This window comes from Nesoenas mayeri, assembly GCF_963082525.1.
Source record: "Nesoenas mayeri genome assembly, chromosome: 13".
NCBI classification, from domain to species: domain Eukaryota; kingdom Metazoa; phylum Chordata; class Aves; order Columbiformes; family Columbidae; genus Nesoenas; species Nesoenas mayeri.
In genome coordinates, this window is record NC_137550.1 from 17,958,942 (window position 1) to 17,979,208 (window position 20,267).

Consider the following 20,267-nt stretch of genomic DNA (forward strand, 5'->3'; position numbering starts at 1 on the left):
ACATCTGTATCCCTGTCTCACCACCTGTATTTCACTGATTGAAGTGCTGATGGCCAAGAGGTTTTGGACTTAGGTTCAGAGCAGCTCCTTTTAGGTTGAGACATTCCTGTGAGATGCTTGGTATGTTGTGCCTCAGTACATCTGTCATTTTGTCCTGACCTCCTGCAGGTAAGGGCTTGTCTGTTATTATGTAAGCATTAGGCAGAGGGGCTGAAATGGAATAATTAAATTATAGAACTGCCTTCTCTCAAAAGTAGTGTTCTTCAAACTGTAACAATGAGGGCTTATCTGGCTGGCAAGATCCAAGAAAAAAAGTCTGTTTGCAGTGAGAGTCACCTACTAGAAATTGTTCTACTAGTGGAGATTCATAAATTGTCCAAATTTAAGTTTAGAGAACTTCTATTTCCTAAAATCTGGATGAAATGTTGAAAATGCTGGGCAGAGGGGTAGAGGGAGGACTGCTCTTCATCCTTTGGCAGAAGCATCAGGCGCTGCCCATCGCTGTGGGAACACCTAAGTGGTGGTGGCAGAGTCCTGCCGTGGTGCATCCCACGTCCCATTGCAGCAGACCTGGTCCCCAGGTGTCCAGGGGGATGGTTTGATCTGGCCTTGAGCTCTTCTGCAGTTTTTTTCACCTGTGCATGATGAGGTTGCCTACAGTTCATCATAAACTCTATCTAGATCTACTGTTTGTGCAAGAGAAACATTAGGTGACAAATCTAGTAGTCTTTTGTGGCTTGCTATAATTTCTAAGGTTTCAAGACTCTGTTTATTCTGGTTTTCTATCTTAATGTTCCATCTCTCCCAACTTCTCATCTCTTCTCTCTGATCTGACATCATGCCCTGTATTGATTACTCCAGGGAGGAATTTGATCCTTTCTTAGAAAAAAATCCATGTTTGATCTCAGATTTTTGTCTTTGTCTGAGATTTCTTGATGAGTTTTAATTTGAAGCTGAGGTATTGCCCGAACAGCATTTTCTTCTATAATATTTACCTTTCTGGGCAACGGGGACCCTGCTCTCTCTTGTCAAACTTCTGAAGTGAAGATCTATGAACAAATTTAAAAAAGGTTGTCTTCCCCTTGCGTGCAGCTCTCCAAAGGCAGCTTTGCTGTGGATTTGCACAGCCCCGATGCTCTCCTCTCTCATGCAGAAATCCCAGTTGTGCTGCTGTTTAAACCCACGGTGTACAGGGAAATGGAGCTCTGTGTGAAAATGATGCACACATCAGAAGGCAAGTGAGGAATACGGGCTTGACAGCTATGCCTAAGGGTGAAAGTCTTCTCTTAAATAAGTTATGAATTTGCTTAGGGCAACAAGCCTGTATCAAAGCTTTGGGGATATCGCGAACACTCCGGAGGGGTTAAAAACCCATGGTGAAATGAGATTCATGGCTTTTGGTGTGAAATGGTACCTGGTCTTCAGGTCATCCTGAGGTCTTTTGGGGTCACACAAGAATCACAGAATGTCAGGGACTGGAAGGGACCTCAAAACCTCATCCAGTGCAATCCCCCTGCTGGAGCAGGAACACCCAGATCAGGTTACACGGGAAGGTGTCGAGGCGGGTTTGAATGTCTCTGGAGTAGAAGACTCCACAACCTCCCTGGGCAGCCTGTTCCAGTGTTCTGTTACCCTCACTGAGAAGAAGTTTCTTCTCAAATTTAAGTGGAACCTCTTGTGTCCCAGTTTGAACCCATTACCCCTTGTTCTATCATTGGTTGTCATTGAGAAGAGCCTGGCTCCGTCCTCCTGACACTCACCCTTTATATATTTGTAAACATTAATAAGGTCACCCCTCAGTGTCCTCTTGTCCAGCTCCAGAGCCCCAGCTCCCTCAGCCTTTCCTCACACGGGAGATGCTCCACTCCCTTCAGCATCTTGGTGGCTGCGCTGGACTCTCTCCAGCAGTTCCCTGTCCTGCTGGAACTGAGGGGCCACAACTGGACACAAGATTCCAGGTGTGGTCTCACCAGGGCAGAGTAGAGAGGGAGGAGAACCTCTCTGACCTACTGACCACCCCCTTCTAACCAACCCCAGGATGCCATTGGCCTTCTTGGCCACAAGGGCACAGTGCTGGCTCATGGTCATCCTGCTGTCCACCAGGATCCCCATGTCCCTTTCCCCTACACTGCTCATGGGGTCATCTCGCAGCTGCCTGTGCCATGGGAGGGAGTGGGCCACCATGACAGGTCCCTGCCCAGCCACCCTCTCCATGGGGCAGCGCGGCCAAAGCTGGTCACCAGTGACAAGGCTGTCCCTGAGCTGTGTGCTCCTGGGCTCTCCAGAGAGGCTGTAACCAACCCCCACACTGCCAGGGTTGTGGAGGGGAAGGTGTTTCTCATGCTGCTTTGGATGCCTTTATTTACATGGTACCTTCATTTGCTATCTACATTTCCAATAAGGAGCCTGCCCCAAGCTGCCAACCCCTCCATGCATCCACATGTGTAGGCAAGAAGTAAGATTTTTCCCAAATGGTGTGAAATTTTTCTAGGGAAGTGAATCTATTTGGAGGAATTTTTACCCTAGGAAGTTGTATTGGAGTAACACCTCAAAGCTTCAGTGCTGGATCAAACACCTGCGGTGAAGGGATGCAAACATTGGGCCATGCCCGAGGGGAAGCTGGTTGGGTGCATGTTGGAGACAGGATGATGCTATTTGTTTATAATGACTTTGGAAGAGGGGAGCTGATGTTTAAGTGTGTTGAACATGTGTTAGATGGTTTTAAGAACATTAGTAGATGATGTTATAGATGGCTATAAACTGCTTGCAAGAATATCTTTATTGATCTGTTGGACTGTAGTAGCTACTAATTTATTAGAATTTCTATTCGTTTAGTCCCACGTAAATGATTTATGATGTGTCTTTGATATGGATTGTGAAATAAGGGGTTTTTTTTTTTTTTTCTATTGGGTATTATAGCGTTTAAAAACAACTTTAATTGGTTTGTTCTGGGAAGCTGGTGGTAAAACCAACTGGCCAAATATCGCAGAAACAGCAGTTATTTTATTCGTTGAGCTGGAGGATAAAATGTTTGCAGCAGTTTGTGTACCTATACAGAGGCACTGATTGTGTCTGATGAGGCAAAGTCATTGATCATGTTGGTGGTGACTCTCAGCCTGGTTCCATCTGGAAGAAGCAATCAAATCACATCTACCTGGGCCCCCACGGTGGGGGGATTAATGCAGCTGATTCAGACCTGTTAGCTTGTTAATGTTCTCTCATTTATTTAAAGGTTATTGTTTGATTAAATAAAAATATTGGAGTGTTCATGAGGCTCTGTAAGATGCATGGGGCTTTGCAGAGCGAGTTGCTGCAAGATGATGATGCTAAACCAGGCAGGGTCCCTTAACCAAGTACTGTCAAAAGTCTGAGGGAAATTCTCATGCTGGTGCAGAAAGTGGCAAAACTCTCACTGAGTCTGATCAGGCAAGAGTTTTGTGTAATTATTTCTTTGTCTATGTGTACCAACCTGTAGCTTGCTTTAAAAATCTGCCTCTGAAGGACATACAGCTCATGTTTATTAAAGAAAAAGTCTTGATGGAGTACTGGCAATTGTAAGCACACACTATAGCCTAGAGAGAGGTTTTAATCTGCAATTTACATTGTGAGAAAAGGACAGCCTGTTCACTTTACCTTCTGGAAGAACATAATTCAAACCAAAGTGCTGAGAACAACAGGCATGAAAAAAGCATATGATTTATTTCCTCCCCCCCTCCCAACCCAAACCTGATGGAAAATCCTATTGATGGCAAAGTTCAGCCTGAATTAGTGAATGGAATGATTCATGACTGGAGCGAAATAAATTGTGTCTCAAAATTCAAGACACTATTTCAACCTTGCAAAAGTCATTTCAGCTATTTCACATGCCTCTTTTTTTTGGAAGGATCAGTTTTGATACAAGAAACTTTGGCAAGGAAAGGATCTGATGAGCATTAAAAAACAAAACAAAACTAAAAACAACCCAAAACCCAGCAATTTGGCTTACTGCACTCACTTGAATTCTTACTGAGGAACTTGTTTGTACTTGTACAGGCTAGATCAGATTTTTGCAGTCCTACATTCCTACTTACTTCCTTGAAGACACGTCTCCTGGAGAGCTGTCAGTGTCACTTTAGCCAGTTAAGGTCACTGTCCTGCCAAAAATGAGGGTGCAAACTCTTCTTTCCACAAGTCGTGTTTTCTGTAAAGGGTCTGCGCACATGTGGGAATTGAATTACAGGGTTTAGTGCTTGTAAGATTAGAGCTCTTCCCTATGGAGGGATGTACTTGGTCTCACCTGAGAACTTGGAAAAGGCTTTTCGTAGAAAAGGGCCCTATCTGCTCGCGTGAGGAAGAGTTAAAGAACAAAAGCATGAAACCTCTTTTCTTCTTTCCTGATCAATCTAGCCACTACTATGAGAGAAGCTTTCTGATAGCTTCTCCTTTTTTTCATGTAACGTTAATATCATTAAGTCCACTTTGGCGAGGAAAGTGATGTATAATTAATTTGCAAATGAGGAAAGTGGATGTGATTTTTATACAAAAGAGAAGGTCTTAAACTGCAGAAGACATCGCGTGGGCATGGCCGTGCTGCAGATGGGACTTTTCTTCTCTGGCTGGGCAGGAGTCCCTTGACCTGCATCTCCCTCCCAGCCATCGTGTTGGGACCCTGAGGTCCCAGGCTGGGCTGGTGTCCTCATGTGTCTCCCCACGTGCTCGCGTCTTCAATGGGTCCCAGTTTTCTGCCAGCCAGAAAAAGAACTGAATCTAACAAATAAGGGTGGAACCAGGTGGGGCAGGGGTAAGGTTAGGAGTACACAAGTGCTTCTGAATACCTGTGGAGCAAGTTGGTTGAGCCAGGTGAAAGTACCTTTAAACCTCTGTCTCCTTCCACTGTTCTTTTTTCCCCTTTTTTTTTTAAAGCCTTGGCTTTATTAGAATTATTATTATTTTGATGCAGAAGGCATTAAAAAGGAAAAAGGAAAAGAAAACCTCAAACCCTATCTGGACTGATTTGTTCCCAGAAAGATGTTTAATTTTGTATGTATAATTGAAAGGGGCTAAATATAGCTATATTAATATTTATGGGCCTTATGTTCGAGTCAATACAAGAGTTGCTGTTCAAGGCAATTAAGCTTTACCTTTTCACATCTAGGATTTCAGCATTTGGAGATTACATTAGTTGTGTGACCCGCATCCAAGAGAGAAGAAACTAAAAGCATGCCATCATCTGTCAAATATGATAGCCTGGATTTAATATTGTTTGCTGACAGGCAGTTTGTCTCCAGGAAGGGTGATCTCTCAGAAGCAGGATTGCTGTCTTAATAGGGGGGAAATTGGAGAAACCAATAGGCTCAGAAGCTTGCAGAACTGTCCCCACAGCCAATGTGAAGTTTGGGGAGGAACTAGACTATCTCATAGCATCATAAAGTGGGCATTTCCCACCTCTGCCGCGTCAGGAGCTGCTGGGGGATGAGGTGGAAGTGATTATGGTGGCACTTCATGGAATCCATTCGTCTTCATGCCATCTCCACCCATGAACAGGGACATGGGAAATGCAACTGTTGATAGCCCGTGCATGGAGGTGCAGGGGCAGGGAGGGCTGTTTGTATCCTATTCCTGGGCTGTCTGTGTGTGTCTGTGGGACTCGTCACAGCCTTCATGTCATTAAAGCATGGGGAAAGCAAATCCTGTCCAGAGATCTGAGCTGCTGTAGGGAGCATGTGCGCGGGGAATTAGGTCGAGGCTGTAATGATGAAAACAAGTCAGTTTGCGTTAATAACAAAGGCAAAATGATAATGCGCTTGATTTCTGAAGCACTGCCTTTCAAGAGAAGGGTATCACTAGGATAACATGACAAGAGCCCTGGCAGTGGTTGAATTGCCCTGCATTGCTGCTTTTTGGAAGCTGCAGTTCCTCGCTGCTCCAGTTAACAAAGAAGCTGTTAGACGCTGTAAAAATATCTCGCTGATAAGGACTGTCTGAAATCCTGCCTTTCAACTAAATTTGATCAACGCGACAGATTTTTCCCTTTCTTCCCCCTGGACTCCAATAACTGCCTTTAAGAAGGAGGGCTGCAGTAAGGAGCCTCGGTCACGGCTGCTCTGCAGCCTGCTTGGGGAGCGAGGGGTTAACCTGCCCTCTCTAGGGCAGATATATCCAGCAAGGGCTGCAGAGGTTGTTCCAGCTTGGTCCTCATCCCTTTTTCTCACGCACCCCATAAATTTGAAGCTTTGTGTGGGTGTGTTTCAGTTCTTTCACTGGCGCATTGTGTATTTTGGTAGCTGGAAGCCTTTTAACCCCCTTCACTAAGCATCAGGGGAATGTGTTTTCCGATGGCTTTCATTAGCTTTTGCTGTTGGAGCACAATAGCTGCTTAAACAGGGAGGGGAAAGCAGGAATCAAATGGCACACCCGCAGAGGTAGAACTGGTGTCCACGCTCCTAGTGTTTGGAAATGAGTTTTCAACTCCAAATGGCCCTCGTCAATTCAGCCTTGGCTTTGGGGATTCGCATCAGGTGATGCTGACCCCAGCAGACCAGTATTCCCAATTATGGATGACAATATCCTTGCCAAAAGATGTTGGCTTAATAGCAAAGGATTGTTCCTTGGTGTGTCTGAGAGCAAGCCAGCACAGGGCTGAGTCCCACCTTGTTTCTATTCCCAAACAAGGGCAAGTTAAGCTGTATATTAAGGAACAAGGAAATTTCACCAGTTAAATTAAAAAACTCATTTAGCTAAAGCAGCACAAGCCCCCATGAATATTTATCTGATGTTATGGAAGCATGTGGACTCCCACCTACTTTATTAAATTGATTTTCAATAAAAATGCCAGTGGAAGACGTTTGATTAATGGCTGGTGGGATGGTACAATTAATGCGAAGTCTGGAGTCAGCAAGAAGTGTCCCCTGAGCCTGTGCATCCCTGCTGGTGGCTGGGCTAAGAAAATGTTTCTAAACTTCTCCAGGGGAAAACGATGTTTATCCGTGTCATTTCCACAATGGGGTGAAGAGGAGCTGCTGTTTGGCTGGTGCTTGGTTTTGCTGAGGACCGCTGTCCCGACCTTGAAGTCGATGTGTGGCTTTTGCTCCCAGTGCTTTGCCTTTTCCTCTGCTTTTCACACCTCTACGAGCAGGCTGCACCTGACAATTAAGCCCAGCAGCCAGCATCAGTGGTCGTGTCGGGTTTGAGTGAGGTTCCCTGGGCCTTTGCATTTAAACATGCCTGCGATTAGCAACATCAGCCTCCGGATCCGTTTAGCTCCTGCCAATTTACCTGCTTGGATTTGTCTCCTGAAGGAAGGCAATTTGAAGCTGTAATGTTACAGCTCTATTAGAGAGCTGTAGCGCGGTTTCCCGCAGGGACCCCCACTAGGGCTGGTGCCGCCTCTTTCTGATGAGCTGTCGGGAGCTTGGGTGGGAGATCCTGAGTGTGGTGCAAGTTGGGGTCACGGATGCTGTGGTGCCGGGGGGTCCTGCTAAGCTGGGGAGCCTGGAGATCCCTGGAGGGCAGTGGGGCTGGGAGCTGCCTGTGCAGCCTGAAATAGAAACTCTCCCTGGGGTTCTTGTTTCTTTGGAAGCTGCTGTGGGTGGGATGTTGTCTCACTTTCTCCACAGAGGGTACCACGAGGTTGTGAACGGCTGCAATGGGAGTGCCTGAGTGGTACCAGATAACTGAGACCTGGGGCATGCATCCTTCCCCCATCCAGTGTGGGAGCCCCACACACAGGCTCCCGATGTGTTCAACCTTTCCCAGAGGGCACATGGTGTCCAGGAGGTTTGGCCAGATGGCACAGGGAGAGCAGCCAGGAGCAGAGATGGTGGACATGCTCCTGATGCTGCCCTCCAAGGCTGAGAAGCTCTTGTAATGGTCTCTATCTTGCAGAACTTTGGGTTTGTGTCTGCTTGCAAATGCATAACAAGGCCCATGGTGGCTCTCTGCCTACATGAGAAGAGGGGGTCCCCGGGCAGTACCCGTGCCAGCAGGCAGTGAATGGGTGCAGATATTCCCAGCATGTGCTGAACTGGCTGGCCACTCCCCTGCTGCATTTCTATTACTGGGGAGCTGGGCTGAGCAAGACTGGGCATGGGGGAGAGTAATGGGAACACAAAGGAATAAAATAAAATTAAAATGAAATAAAAAGGGAGCAGGTGTTGGCTAATATGTATGTGGCAGGAAAAGAGAAAAGAGTTCTCGTTGAAAACAGAAGCTGAGAAAAGGCAGATTGGCAGCCAGCATATTTCTGGAGACAGCTTTCTCCTCTGTAGGCTATGAGTCGCCTAAGAAACGTGTCAATAAAGCACACTTGCAGGCACTGTCTCTAATAAATGTATATTTAAGAGAGACATTTCTTCAAAACTTCTGCTAGGAGATGTCTAATTCTGAAGGGATGGCATGAAAAATGGCACCTCCAGTGGAAGCAGGGAGTTGCCATGGGAACTAGAACGCTTTGAACGCACTTTGCTGAAACAAGAAAACATTCGCCCCAGCAAAGGAAATTAAAAATTACATCTGGAGGCATCTGCCCTCTTCTTGTCTCTGATGGAAGTATTGGTGTATTATGCAGTGTATCGTAATTCATGTAGTGGGCAGAAATGGAAATCTAATATTTGTTGCCAAAGTTTGGGAAACAACTCTCTGTTTATCCTTGCAAGTCTGGGGCAGCAAACAGGAGGAGCTATTTCCATGTGACAGAGGTGGACTCCCCGTCCGTGCTGCCCAATGCATTTCTTGGTGTGCAGAAGTACCACGGGGAGCTGGGGAAGCCCAGGCGGTGAGGAGAGCTCAACGTGCTGTACAACAGGACTCTAGAATTGGAGGAAATGTTAAATTGACCACTGCAAGGCAACGTGAATTAAATAAGTTTATTTGTACCAAGTATTGGCACTGCTGCAAACTGAATGAGCGGTAGCTGTGCAGGCCAGTGACCCGTACGTAATGGGGGAGAGATGGCTCGGGGAGACCTTGGCTCTGTGCACAGTTCGGGGATCATGCAGGCGAAAACCGTATTGGGATGCGTAGGGAAGGGAAAGCGTTTATCTGTGCTCCCCTGAGGTGGTGGTGGAGGATGCCAGCAGCGTCACCAGAGGCACACCATGCAGGAGCTGATTGAGTTCTCCCGCTGAAGGAAATTCCAGCCAGGAGCTAGAGTATAAGAGAACCAGAGTGCAAATTACCAAATTACCATGTTGCTCCCTGCTATGGTTTTTCTTGTATCTTTGTCTCAATACCTGGCATTGCCTTCAGGAGACAGGCTTGAGAATTAGATGGACTCTTCCTCTTAGTTATACAGCAAGCCCCAGGAGCCACTAGTTTTTTTTGCACACTACAGTCCACCATGTGGTCTGGCAACACTCAGCCTGCAGAGCAACCTGGAACAAGCAATGGTAAAGGCATGGGAAGGCAGGGCTGAGGCTCACAGGCACATGGGGACACTGAGGCACAGCAGAGCGACATTGCGTGCTTAGTGCCATAGTGCAGATTGGCACCAGTGGCGGGACTGGAGCTCAGAGCTCTGCCTGCAAACCCCACGCACTTAACTGAGACGTCTTGTTCTTTCTCCCTCTGCAATTACAAAAATAATGCAGTGTCGCTCATTTGATTTTTCGTGCCTTTCCCTGCTTGCTCTTTGGCTTTCCAATCTTGCCAGTTGTTTTCTGTGTATCAATGATTATCAGGTTAGCAACTGCAGTTTTGTATTGCGCCCTTGTGCTTATCTTTTTCCTGGGGATCTGCCTTGAGCTCCGAGGAATTAAAGAGCTCAGTAATTGCTTTACAAATTCTAAGGATTTTACTGGCACTGATCTGAAGGTTTTTTTCAGGTCCTCTTCAAGCATGTGAGTGGCCTGTTGGGAGGTGATGATTTCTGTTAAAGAAAGACTTGCTGAGAATGAGTTAACAAAAGGTTCAGTGTTTTTAGGAAAGGGAGTAAGTGATAACCTGCCAGGGCCAGTCTGCAAGCTCCCTGATGGAAAAGCTTCAGAGGTGTGCCGTGTCCACACAGGTTCTGGATAAGCCTGGTCTAATGGACTCTCCCAGCTGAGTTACACACTGTGAAGGGATCCGCCAAAGGGTTCTGGTGCCTCATCTCTCCTGTGTATGTGCAACTTCAGCCAAAGCACGGGAGCACAGGACCTGCGGGTGCTGTTCTCCAAGATCCCTTGTTATGGTCAACAAGAACATTGTCATTGAACCCTAAAGAGGCAAAAATCGACTGAAGAGGAGGTCAGGAAGGCAGGACCAAAATGAAACACGAGTGTTTTGTAGGTAACACAGGGAGGTTTGCCCAATGCAAACTAGTAGTCTGGCATTCTTGCCCTCAACTCTTTGCTCTCTCCAGTGCACAGAGCCATGCAGGCACACTGCAGGACTGTGCTCACCAAAATTCTCCTGGCTTTATAGGGTCAAAGCATGTACCAGCCAGCAACACGGTGTTGTCTGAGTGCTCTTCCCTGTCCGCTGGGACCGGCAGGGATTCCCTTCCCCAAGCGCCGCTGGCTTAGACATCAAGGACAGACTTTAATACTGAATATGTTAAATTATGCATGCTGATTTACATTCACACATTTTCTCATTGTGTTTATAAAATATAACAAACATGTTTATGTAGCATCTCTCTTCCTTTACCACAGGGTCTCAAAGCACTACAGAACCTCTAAAAGCAGGCTCATACATGCATATTCCTCCTCTGTCTTCATAGCATCTGAGGGTGTCCTGAGTCCTTAAAATAGTAACTACAGTCGCTTTGTTCATTCCGTCTTTTCTGTCTGTAGCAAAAATAGCTCAACTAATTTGTAGTCTCTGTTTATAGTCTGTATGTGTGAGAATGAGGCGTGTGTGTAAAGCCTCCATGACTGCACATCCTCTAGCAGTTGCTGCTTCTGACTCTCTCTCCTATCTGACTCTCATTCCTATTCTGTCTGGACTTGATGTTTATCAATAACTTGTCCTAGGTCGTTTTTCCAAACTCTGGATGTGTATTTTATGTCACTTAATGAAATAATAAGAATACATGCATGTGCATGCATGCACAGGGCAATGAGGGAAAGCTCAAGTAAAAAACACGAACCAAATCCATAGCTCTTTTGAGTCTTGTGGTATTTTTTTGCCTGGGTTCCTAATGGAGCAAGGCTTATCATATCTTTTGTTCTGCCTTTTGTCTTCTAAAAGCTTTTGAGCCTGTTGGCTGATCTGAGCAAAACCTGACAGAAAGGTAGATATCCTGGAGATTATAAGTCTCTGCAAAATTTGTGGAATTTTGAAGCTGAGGAGAAAATACCCAAAGCAGAGAGTTACTGGATAGGATCAACTGGTGTTAGGCATCAGAAAAACAGGCAAGAACAGCTGATCTGTGGGAAAGCAGGGGTTTTGGCTCTGCTGTTTGTAGGACAATATCTCTCCTAGGCTGTTCTGCTGGATAAAGCTCTAACCTGCATCCCCTGCTCTTGGTAAATGTGAGAAAACACCTTTATCCAGCATGGGAGGATGTGAAATCCATGTAGCACCTTCTACAGCAACACATGGACTTACCCACTACGTCAGTTATGCCTGGAGTCCCTTATCCTTTGCGTGTTGAGGCAAAGGGGCAGCATAGCATGGACTGTGCAGGGAGTTCAGACCAGAAAACTGGTCTGAACAACACCGTGTTGTTATTCACATGGAAGTGCTAGGGAGGGAGTGCAATTTCTCCCCAAAAAGGGACAAGCAGATGCCCTCTCAACACTGTGCTGGAACACTGGCTCGCTTCTTGTTTGGAAGCAGGGAGGAGCAAGGTGCACCTTACTCCTCTGCTTTCAGTAGTAGTTATGCCTTGATCCTGTAGCCAATGTGTTATGCAGGTTCTGACCTGGGTCAGAGCCACAAACCCATACATTTGTAGACTACTTAGGGATTTCTCTTCCAAGAACTGAGCTGATCTTCTCTACGTAACCCAAGGAGTTTGTGCCCTGGGTAGCTTGTGCCCCAGTGATCACTTGGGAATTAGACATCCACCCAGACATTACAATGTGCCATAAATCCTAGACAAGCCATGCTCAAGTGGTAACTGGATCACTTCATGGTCCCGCATCTTGTTCCTGCAGAGGACACTGGATGCAGCCGTGTTAGAAATCTGTGTATGCAGCATGCTGTGTGAGACAGGGAATAAATCTCTTCATTGCGTCAGCTCCCCCCTGGCTCTGCGAAGAAAGAGAGACAGGGCAGCAGGCTGTCTCTGATGGATTTGACAGGCATCATCTCACTTCTTCTGGGCTGAAAATTAAGCACATGTAATTGTAGACCATGCTGATCTCTCTCATCACGCGTGAGTGGTTTTGTTGTTGGCTGCCTCTTGAGAGACCCCCTGAAATTCTTTTGAATTTCTTGCTCCCCCTGTGCTGAAGTATCCACGTTATGGGGAGAAAGGACAGAGAGCACAACTGGAAGGGATATCACATGCGTCTCTGTGTTTACAGATTTGATGACTTCTCTCTAGTCTGGCTGGAGGACATGCAGTTGTAGTCACTGGTGTGCCATGACACCAGGGAGAGGGTAGTGATTAATCACTGCAGCTCACGGAGCAGCTTCTCGGGAACAGGCTATACAGTAAATGCTGGCAGTCCCAGGGGACTCAAGCAGCAGCGGTGAGTGATAAGCCAACCCCTGTAAAAAGATGCCCCAGCACCCCAGAGTGGGAAGGACAGGCTTGATGTTTTCCCGGAGAGCAGTGGGTAGCTTTGTTTCCTGTATAAATGTGATGCCTTTTTGACCATAACTCTGCAGAAGTCACTGGGAGTGTAACTGAGGGGTTGGATCCGTTACACAGAGTTATTCCAGCTGTACGAGTGAGACAGGGCAACCACTTCTGTAAGCAAGCAAATAGCCAAGCCAAACTGCATTAGACAAATAGTTCGTGACACATAGAGCTAGATACAGATCTGATCTAAAGGTCTCGCTGGCAATCCCCTGCAGGCTTTTACTCACCCCTGCTTTTGCTGAGATAAGACATTTGTTTCAGACATTTATATTGTTTCTTTCCTAGCTGTGTAGTTTATTCTGCCGAATACAAATTTCCCAGTGCTCAGTCCTTGGCTGACCTGCTCCACTTCGCAGCAGATGGGTGTCCCATCATCTTTAACCACATTGTCTCAGGTGGAAGCACGAGGCTAAGGTCAGCCTTCATCCACAGGACCCTGGTCATCCTCACCTCTACGTTCACTAGAAAGAGGCAGATGCAATCAGAGGATGTCAGGTCTGGGTGGGCTGACCTACATCTGGGATTATCATGACCCCATAGACAAAATGGGGCCAATGTGGTCTCTCTTGTGTCTTGATTCTTCTGCCCAACTGAGTTTTCCTGGAGACATGTTGGTGTTTTAGGTAGTTCGGGGAATTAAACCGAACGCCACTGTTTGCTCTATCTGGCCTGCGAATGATTGGGCCAGCTGCCAGCCCTCCTGGTGACACTCTTGGCCATGATCGCTTCTGTTCGGCATTGACTTCTGTAGGCCATGTATTATGCCACCAAAATCTTTGCTTCTTACTGATTTGAATTGTTTCAGTTCTGTATAATTCTATGTATGGAGGTGGTTACAATTTATTTCTATGTAAGGAAGGCTGCTGACAGGACCAAGGCACTCTATGTATGTTCTGGGTTATTCTTTTATGAAGCATATGTGCCTGTTGTCGTCCACTTTTGGGAAAGATGCCCAGGCTGAATTTGACAAACCCGAGTGAATGTCTGCGATATGAGCCTTGGTTTTTGCTTTTGAACAAGTAGTTTCATATTCAAAGATGCTGAGGCACTAAAGCAGCCAAGCAACACCTGCATATACGTGTTTTGACTTTGCGACTGGGTGTTTGAAGAAGCTGACTATGACCTTAAGTCAAAACCAGCTGCCTAGGTCTCTCTGTGCTCTAGCTCTTCTCTTCCTTTCACACATGCTGAAGGAAATGCCAGGACCTTCTTGTGTGGCGTTCTTTTTTATTGTCTCTATTCTCCAGCCGTCCCACCCTGACCCATGCACAGCTTCTGCTCCCAGGATACATCCCAGGTGCAGTAGGGATGTTTGTGGTCCTGACATTAGCAATGGCTCCTGCTGCTTTGTTGCCTTTGTGTGGCAGGAGCTCCATCAGTCCGTGTCCTTGGAGTCAGCTTTATCCCCTGGCAGGGCCGGACAAGCCTGGGAGGCATTAACAGCACTGCAGTGATATTCACTGAAATGTTTCCTTCTGTGTAGCTATTCCTGATCTCACTAGCAAAAAAAAAAAGCCAGAAAAGCATCTCTGATCTATGTGGTAGAGTCTTGCTGGCCCTGCAGCACTGAGGGCTACATCAGGGATTTCTTGTGTGTGGTTGGTCATGGAGAAGACGTCATATCTCGATTTCTGCAGCTCTTACAAGGGAGGTTGTGGGGAGAGGCGAGGTTACCGTCTCCCATCGGGCACCTGCCCCTCTGCTTGTGCTTCCCTGTCCTCTCCCACTACTGCCGTGGCAGGCTCAAGGGCAATGTCACAGAGATGGTACCCCATGCCATTCAGAGATGTGCCCTTCCTTCTTCAGCGCCTCTTTTCTTACTGAGAGGAGGCTAAAATTGGAAGAAAGATTAAATCCCCCAGTGAGAAGCTGAGAAAATGAAGAACGGAGCACCCAAAAAACTCCTGTATGCAGCTGCCAAAATTACTCCTGCTGCTTATTTGTTGGCATGAACATTTAAGGCATGAGGTAGAAGTTGGTAGTATAGACCAACTTCTTGTGTTTCCCTTCCCAGGAACACTGCATTAACTGTAAATCACTGTCCCGTCCAGTGTGCTCATTTTGGGTTATGTGACATGGGAAAGAGCTACACAGCATCTGCTCTCTCTGCATGGTGACACTACCCTCAATGCAGGCTGGTGGGAGTCCTTCCCAAAGGTTTTTGTCTATTTGAGATCCTTGGAAGAAGATCCCTGACTAAGAGAACCTCACGAAGCTGAGAAATTCTCGAGCTAAGGCTAAATGCAATTGCAGTCTAGGAGGCTGTTAAAGGGCTTTATCAGATTTTTACTGCACTTTTTAGTCTGCAACCATGTTTGGAGATGAGATACTGGGCTGGCTGGAGTCCAGAGCAGTTCATAGGGAGCCCAGTACAGAAACATCTACCTCCAGAAGGTGACCTGGAGCAGACTTATGGTTTGTACCCCTGGATGCAGAAGAACCTGAACAGCACTGTTCTCCTTTCTAGACTCAGCCGTGCCATCATGCACAGAAACACCAGTACAGACAGGCTTTTTACCTCTGAGGTCCCTTAGGTCCCAGCACAGCCCTGGGACAGAGCTGGAGCGATGCCACACAGAGCACAGCTTCAAGGAGATCCCCATCTCCTCCTCATCCAGCTTATCTCCAAGATAAGGCTGTGCAGCCTCCTTGACGTCAGCGCAGCAGCCAGGAATCCCCAGCACAAAGCTGCAGTGGCTTTGCTGTTTTAATAGTGCGTATTGTTTGGGAGCCTCCAGCTCTTGGATGCAGGCACATGGTTTTTTGCTAGCTTGCGGCATAGCCTCTGGGAACCCCCGCCTGGGAAACGTGTGACTGTGTTCAGCACATCCGCAAACCTCAAGAGCTGTAACACAACTGGCTGAATCAATTATATTATGACTGAGATTCTTAAATAAACAGCACTTGATGAGTGCAGCGGGATGTTTAATAAGAGCCCCCTCAGCCCCCCGTGCCCCCCGCCTCCCGTAATCACATGTAGAAGCAGCCCTACAATCTACAGCCGGTAAGGGGAGAGGCAGCGAGGCAGTGTAATTTGTATTCCAGCTCTGCGGCTGCTACTCCTAGCACTTCCAAGAACCGAGTAAAAATAGCCTGCTGTCATTTTGTAAATAATAGCTATCTCCTCACAGGCTCAGGGAGTCACGAGCGCTTAAAAGAGAGAAGGGGATGGGGGGGACGTCTGCCTTGAGCCAGGGCCAGGAACATGGGCTATAGGGACTTGAAGAGGGGAGACAGGGGAGGGTGGGTGAAATGGAAACCCTGAAGCATCTCAGTAGCAGCCACTGCTGCTTTACACCTTCTGCATGCACAAAGGAAGCAATCAGCCCTGCTGGTGTGGGGCTCAGGACAGCAGGATCCGGCCTTCTGTACAGAGCTAATAGAGATGTTTATTGCCTGCACAGGCAGCTAGAGCTGGCATAGTGAATTCTTGGAGAAGGGGAGCTTTTAAAGAGCAGGTAGGTGTAGGGAGTGCCATGGTAACGCTGTGGGAAGGGATGTTACAGCTTTTGGTTTATGTTTGTATTGCAGATCTGCCCAGCTGTGGGGCATTTCTGCAGGCAGGGGCCAGACAGCATTGCTTGGCAGGCAGGGACAGGGTTTGTACTGCAGGGAAAAAGGGGCAGCTCTGATTAACCTGCGGCACCTTGTTCCTGCTCACACAGCTGCTCCAGATGTTTCTACAGACACTTGTGCTGAAGCTTGGAAATAAGCTGAGCCTATAAATGGGAAAAGCCCCCAGACAAGGGAATTAGCCTTAAACAAATGGCTTGGGAACATCATGTGTCACTCAGGTGTCTAAATTCTGCCCATGTTCAAACATTGAACCTGAAATCTCTTACTCTTCTAGTTTCATGACTGTTTCAGGGTCGTCTTTGGTTTGCCCAGTGTGCTGGTGGCAGCAGCTTGGGGCATGGTGAGGCTCAGCAATGTGGCCAGAGGGTCAGGATGCCAAGAGCCAGCCCGAGCCCTCCTGGGCAGCAGGGCGCCAGGACACATCATTCCTCAGGGCACTGGGGCTGGGCTCTGGTCCTTGCTCCGCTCCAGCTTCCTACCTGAACCAAGTCTGTCCTTTTTTGTTTTCCCAGCTATAAAACAGGACTGGCAGCACCCACCTGCCACCTGAGCAGGCTTGAAGGCTCAATTCGTGCATGTAAAAAAACCCTTGAGTCACAGGGAAGGATGATGCTAGGAAAGGAAAAATACTGTTTAATGTTCTGCAACAGGTCTAGGAAAAGTGTCTAACGCCCTACAGTACAGCCCCCAGTTATTAAATCTGCTGAGAACTGGACAAGGCAGCCAAGCTTCAGTGTGAGTGTGTCTGCAGACTGAGGAGGAAATAAGGATTTCCCTGACGTGTCTCTGAGCAGAGGCAGGAGATGTTCCTCTCTCAGCTTGCTTTTGCATGCAAAACAGATGCAGTTTCTTCTTGTTCAGGCTCAGGGTGGGCAAGTGTGAGGGCAAGGAGGGAGGAGGCTGGCTGAGTAATTCCTGATTTCTCTGGAGGAGAAGACCTCATCATCTCACCACAAGCTCGGGCAGGGCTTCAAGCAGTGCAGATGCTCTCGGGTTGTGAGACCATGAAGGAAACAAATCTCTGAGGATGGAGCTCACTCTGTTCTGCTGGTGTTCTTCTTATCTCTGGATTTCCCAGCTCTGCTGAAATCCTTGCTTGCGTAGCAATGATTTAATTTCAGAAATCCCTCCGGATCCCAGCCAAATCCTGCCCTTAGGAGCACATATTAACAGGGAAAGTGAAGTCTGGCTTTTGCCATGAGAGATGCAGGAAGCCCATTTTTCTAAGTGCTGGGGGACATCAATAAGCCAGTGATGGAGCCTACCCCCCCCCAGCTCATCCCTGCACTGGGCACTGCCTTGCACCAGATTTGGGGAGTCCACATGGCCTGGCTGGGGCAGGGTATGTCTGTAGTCTGGAAATGGGGGATCGTCTTCAGACACATACTGTAATTATTAATATTAATGAATTATTAATACATTAATGGCATTTATTAAATCAAATATTTGATTGGATTTGCCAGTTGATTTGAAGGGGTGAAAAAGTTCTGTGACATCCAGGTTACAGCACAATAAGAATAAACATGTAAACGTAGCAGGATCATATCAAAAGGTGTCCAAAACCGGTTCTGCCTTTTTATCTCCTCATCACTTCCTTAATCCCTTCCCTTGTGCTGGGATGCTGAGGATCATGTTGTAAAGCATGGGTCCTTTCATGGACTCCTGCCCCTCTGCCCCCTTGGGTGAGGGGACAATTCATCCTGCACCTCACAAGGAACTTGGCTTCACTGGCCATGGGCAGCCACGGGTGCTGATCTGATAAACCTAGCTGTAAGTTACTATCTTGGGCAAACTGAACACAAAGAAGGGAGGATATGGGAGGAGAGGGAGAGTTTGTGTTTTCTCTAAGACATGATTAGCTTTCTCTCTCTGCATGTGTTAGCAGGAAGAGCCTCGCTTCACTAGATGTTCTTCTCTGCTGTGTATCTCACCTGGGGACTTGTTTGAAGCGAGACAGAATACTCCAAGTCTTACAGAAGTAACTCATTTTGTTCAGCTTGTTGGATTTTGGGTGTTTCAGAAAGTGTACTGCATACATATTTCTCTTTAACCTTCTTTTTATCACATCAGGACAAGACCAAGGGTCACTCATATAGCACAATAATATCAGCCACAGGCTGCATCAGAAGCTTTCCAGCCATAATAACTAAAGACATGTATATGTATATTTTAGCCATTAAGGACAAAACTATGACAGAATGGATTATCTTATTTTTGGATACAAAACTTTGATGCAAAACTGAGCTTCATAGTACTGTAAAATAACTGTCAGGGGACAGAAGGATTTCCTTAAGTGAACAGAGCAATGGGTTGACCGGGCTACTTGCAGAGCTGCTGCAGTGGCCACAATGGGGTTATGCACATAAAACATGAACTCTTCTTCGGGTCTCTAAAGTGGTTCTTGCATTGAGAAAGCAGCTCTGAGCCAGCTAATGCTGCACGAAAGGAGCACAACGGCATGATCTATCCCTGAAGAGGTGAGGATTTATGGCAACATAAAGCTCAACTCAAGGCACCTCATCCATCATTTTTTTCAGCACACCACTTTGGACAGAGCATTGGATCGTGAAACTGGCAAATCACTGTGCCTTGATTTCCATGCAAAATGGGACAGCAGCAGAAATTTCAATTAGGAAACACACTGAAATAGTGATGTAGTCAAGAATGGGAGCTGTATGTGCTGTTTGGCATGGATAATACCTGCTGGTGCCTGTGTTCTGCAAAGTACTTCAGTTTATCTTCACCTGAAGGCATGTGATTAAGATTGCCCCTGGACTTTAGCACTTGGGGCAGAAACTGGGGCTCTGTGGTTTTGCTGGGGCAGTGAGGATGCTGTTCAGCATCCACGAGGGTGGCACAGCTTGGGATGCAGGGAAGCGTGGGCTGCAGGTGAGGAGCAGCTTTGCAAGAGCCGCCGCTCATCAGGAGCGAAGCACTGAGAAAAGCAAACGTGGCTGCAGTAAAAGGCCACCAGAATATTAATTCTTTTTACGTACAGATAAGCCTGAAGCTGTAACAAACCCAGGGTTTCCTAAAACTGGTGGAACATTACTAGGCTGTTTATCAGGCTGGGAGACACAAAGGGATTTCAGATTAAAACGAGTTTCAAACCATCAGGGCTTACCTCTGTATTGAAAATGTGGCTCTGTACCACGTTATGTATCGTGTAGCTGCATGCATTTGGTAAATACGCATTGTCTGGCTGTGCGGGACATATTCATCCTCAGTGTAAGTGTGAAAAGCAGCAGAGCTACATCGGAGATTAATTTGCCCAATTACAAGTGATAAAATCAGCCATTGTTCAGGGCACAGCAGAGAGCATGATGCTGGCTTGCTGAGGGCTCACCAGGGAGGCGCCTGGCAGGAACAACCACCATGTAACAAAACCCAAACCCTTCCCTGTACATGCAAATTCACTTCTCTAATTGCTTTTTTCCTTCTCTTTTTTTTTTTCGTTGTTGTCCCAGACAGCGTAACTGAAGTCAAGACAGACATTTACGTGACAAGTTTCGGCCCTGTCTCGGACACAGATATGGTAGGTGCTACTGGCTGGTTGCCTCACTGGGAGGGTGACTTCTCCTGCAGGCACAGTGGATGTGTCCTACTCTCATCCATGGACAATTTGGGCAAAAATGGGATTTTCCTAAATGACAAGAACATGAGCAAGGATCCCAGCTGCCTGTCCAGGCATGACTGCCTCATCATCATCATCATCTCACAGGCCAAGGGGAGCTCAGTGAGGGTGGTATACAGGGATTATTTCTCAGGTGTGCTTGGGCTTTTGGAAACCAATTGCTAATGCAGCCTGGGAGGGTCAATGCCTTTGCACTGCTCAAGCATGCTGCAGGCTTTAGGGTCTTTTTTGTTCCTGCAGTGCAACCTAATGAAACGCAGAGGTCTGCCCATGGGACCAAGACCTGTACGTAGCACCCTCCACCCATTACATGCCTTGACAAACACCTTCACTGTAGCCAACTTC

The 20,267-nt window shown here is 47.0% G+C and overlaps 1 protein-coding gene across 1 annotated transcript in view; it reads left to right on the forward strand.

Annotated features, from left to right (window-relative positions):
- The window catches only part of LOC308045513 (gamma-aminobutyric acid receptor subunit alpha-3-like), a gene marked incomplete at its 3' end in the record, with an annotated part of 67,693 nt that overhangs the window by 18,504 nt on the left and 28,922 nt on the right, over positions 1-20,267 (forward strand). The window contains exon 4 of the mRNA XM_080352828.1: positions 19,756-19,823. Coding sequence (XP_080208954.1) covers positions 19,756-19,823 — 68 coding nt within the window. The remainder of the gene's footprint in view (positions 1-19,755; positions 19,824-20,267) is intronic.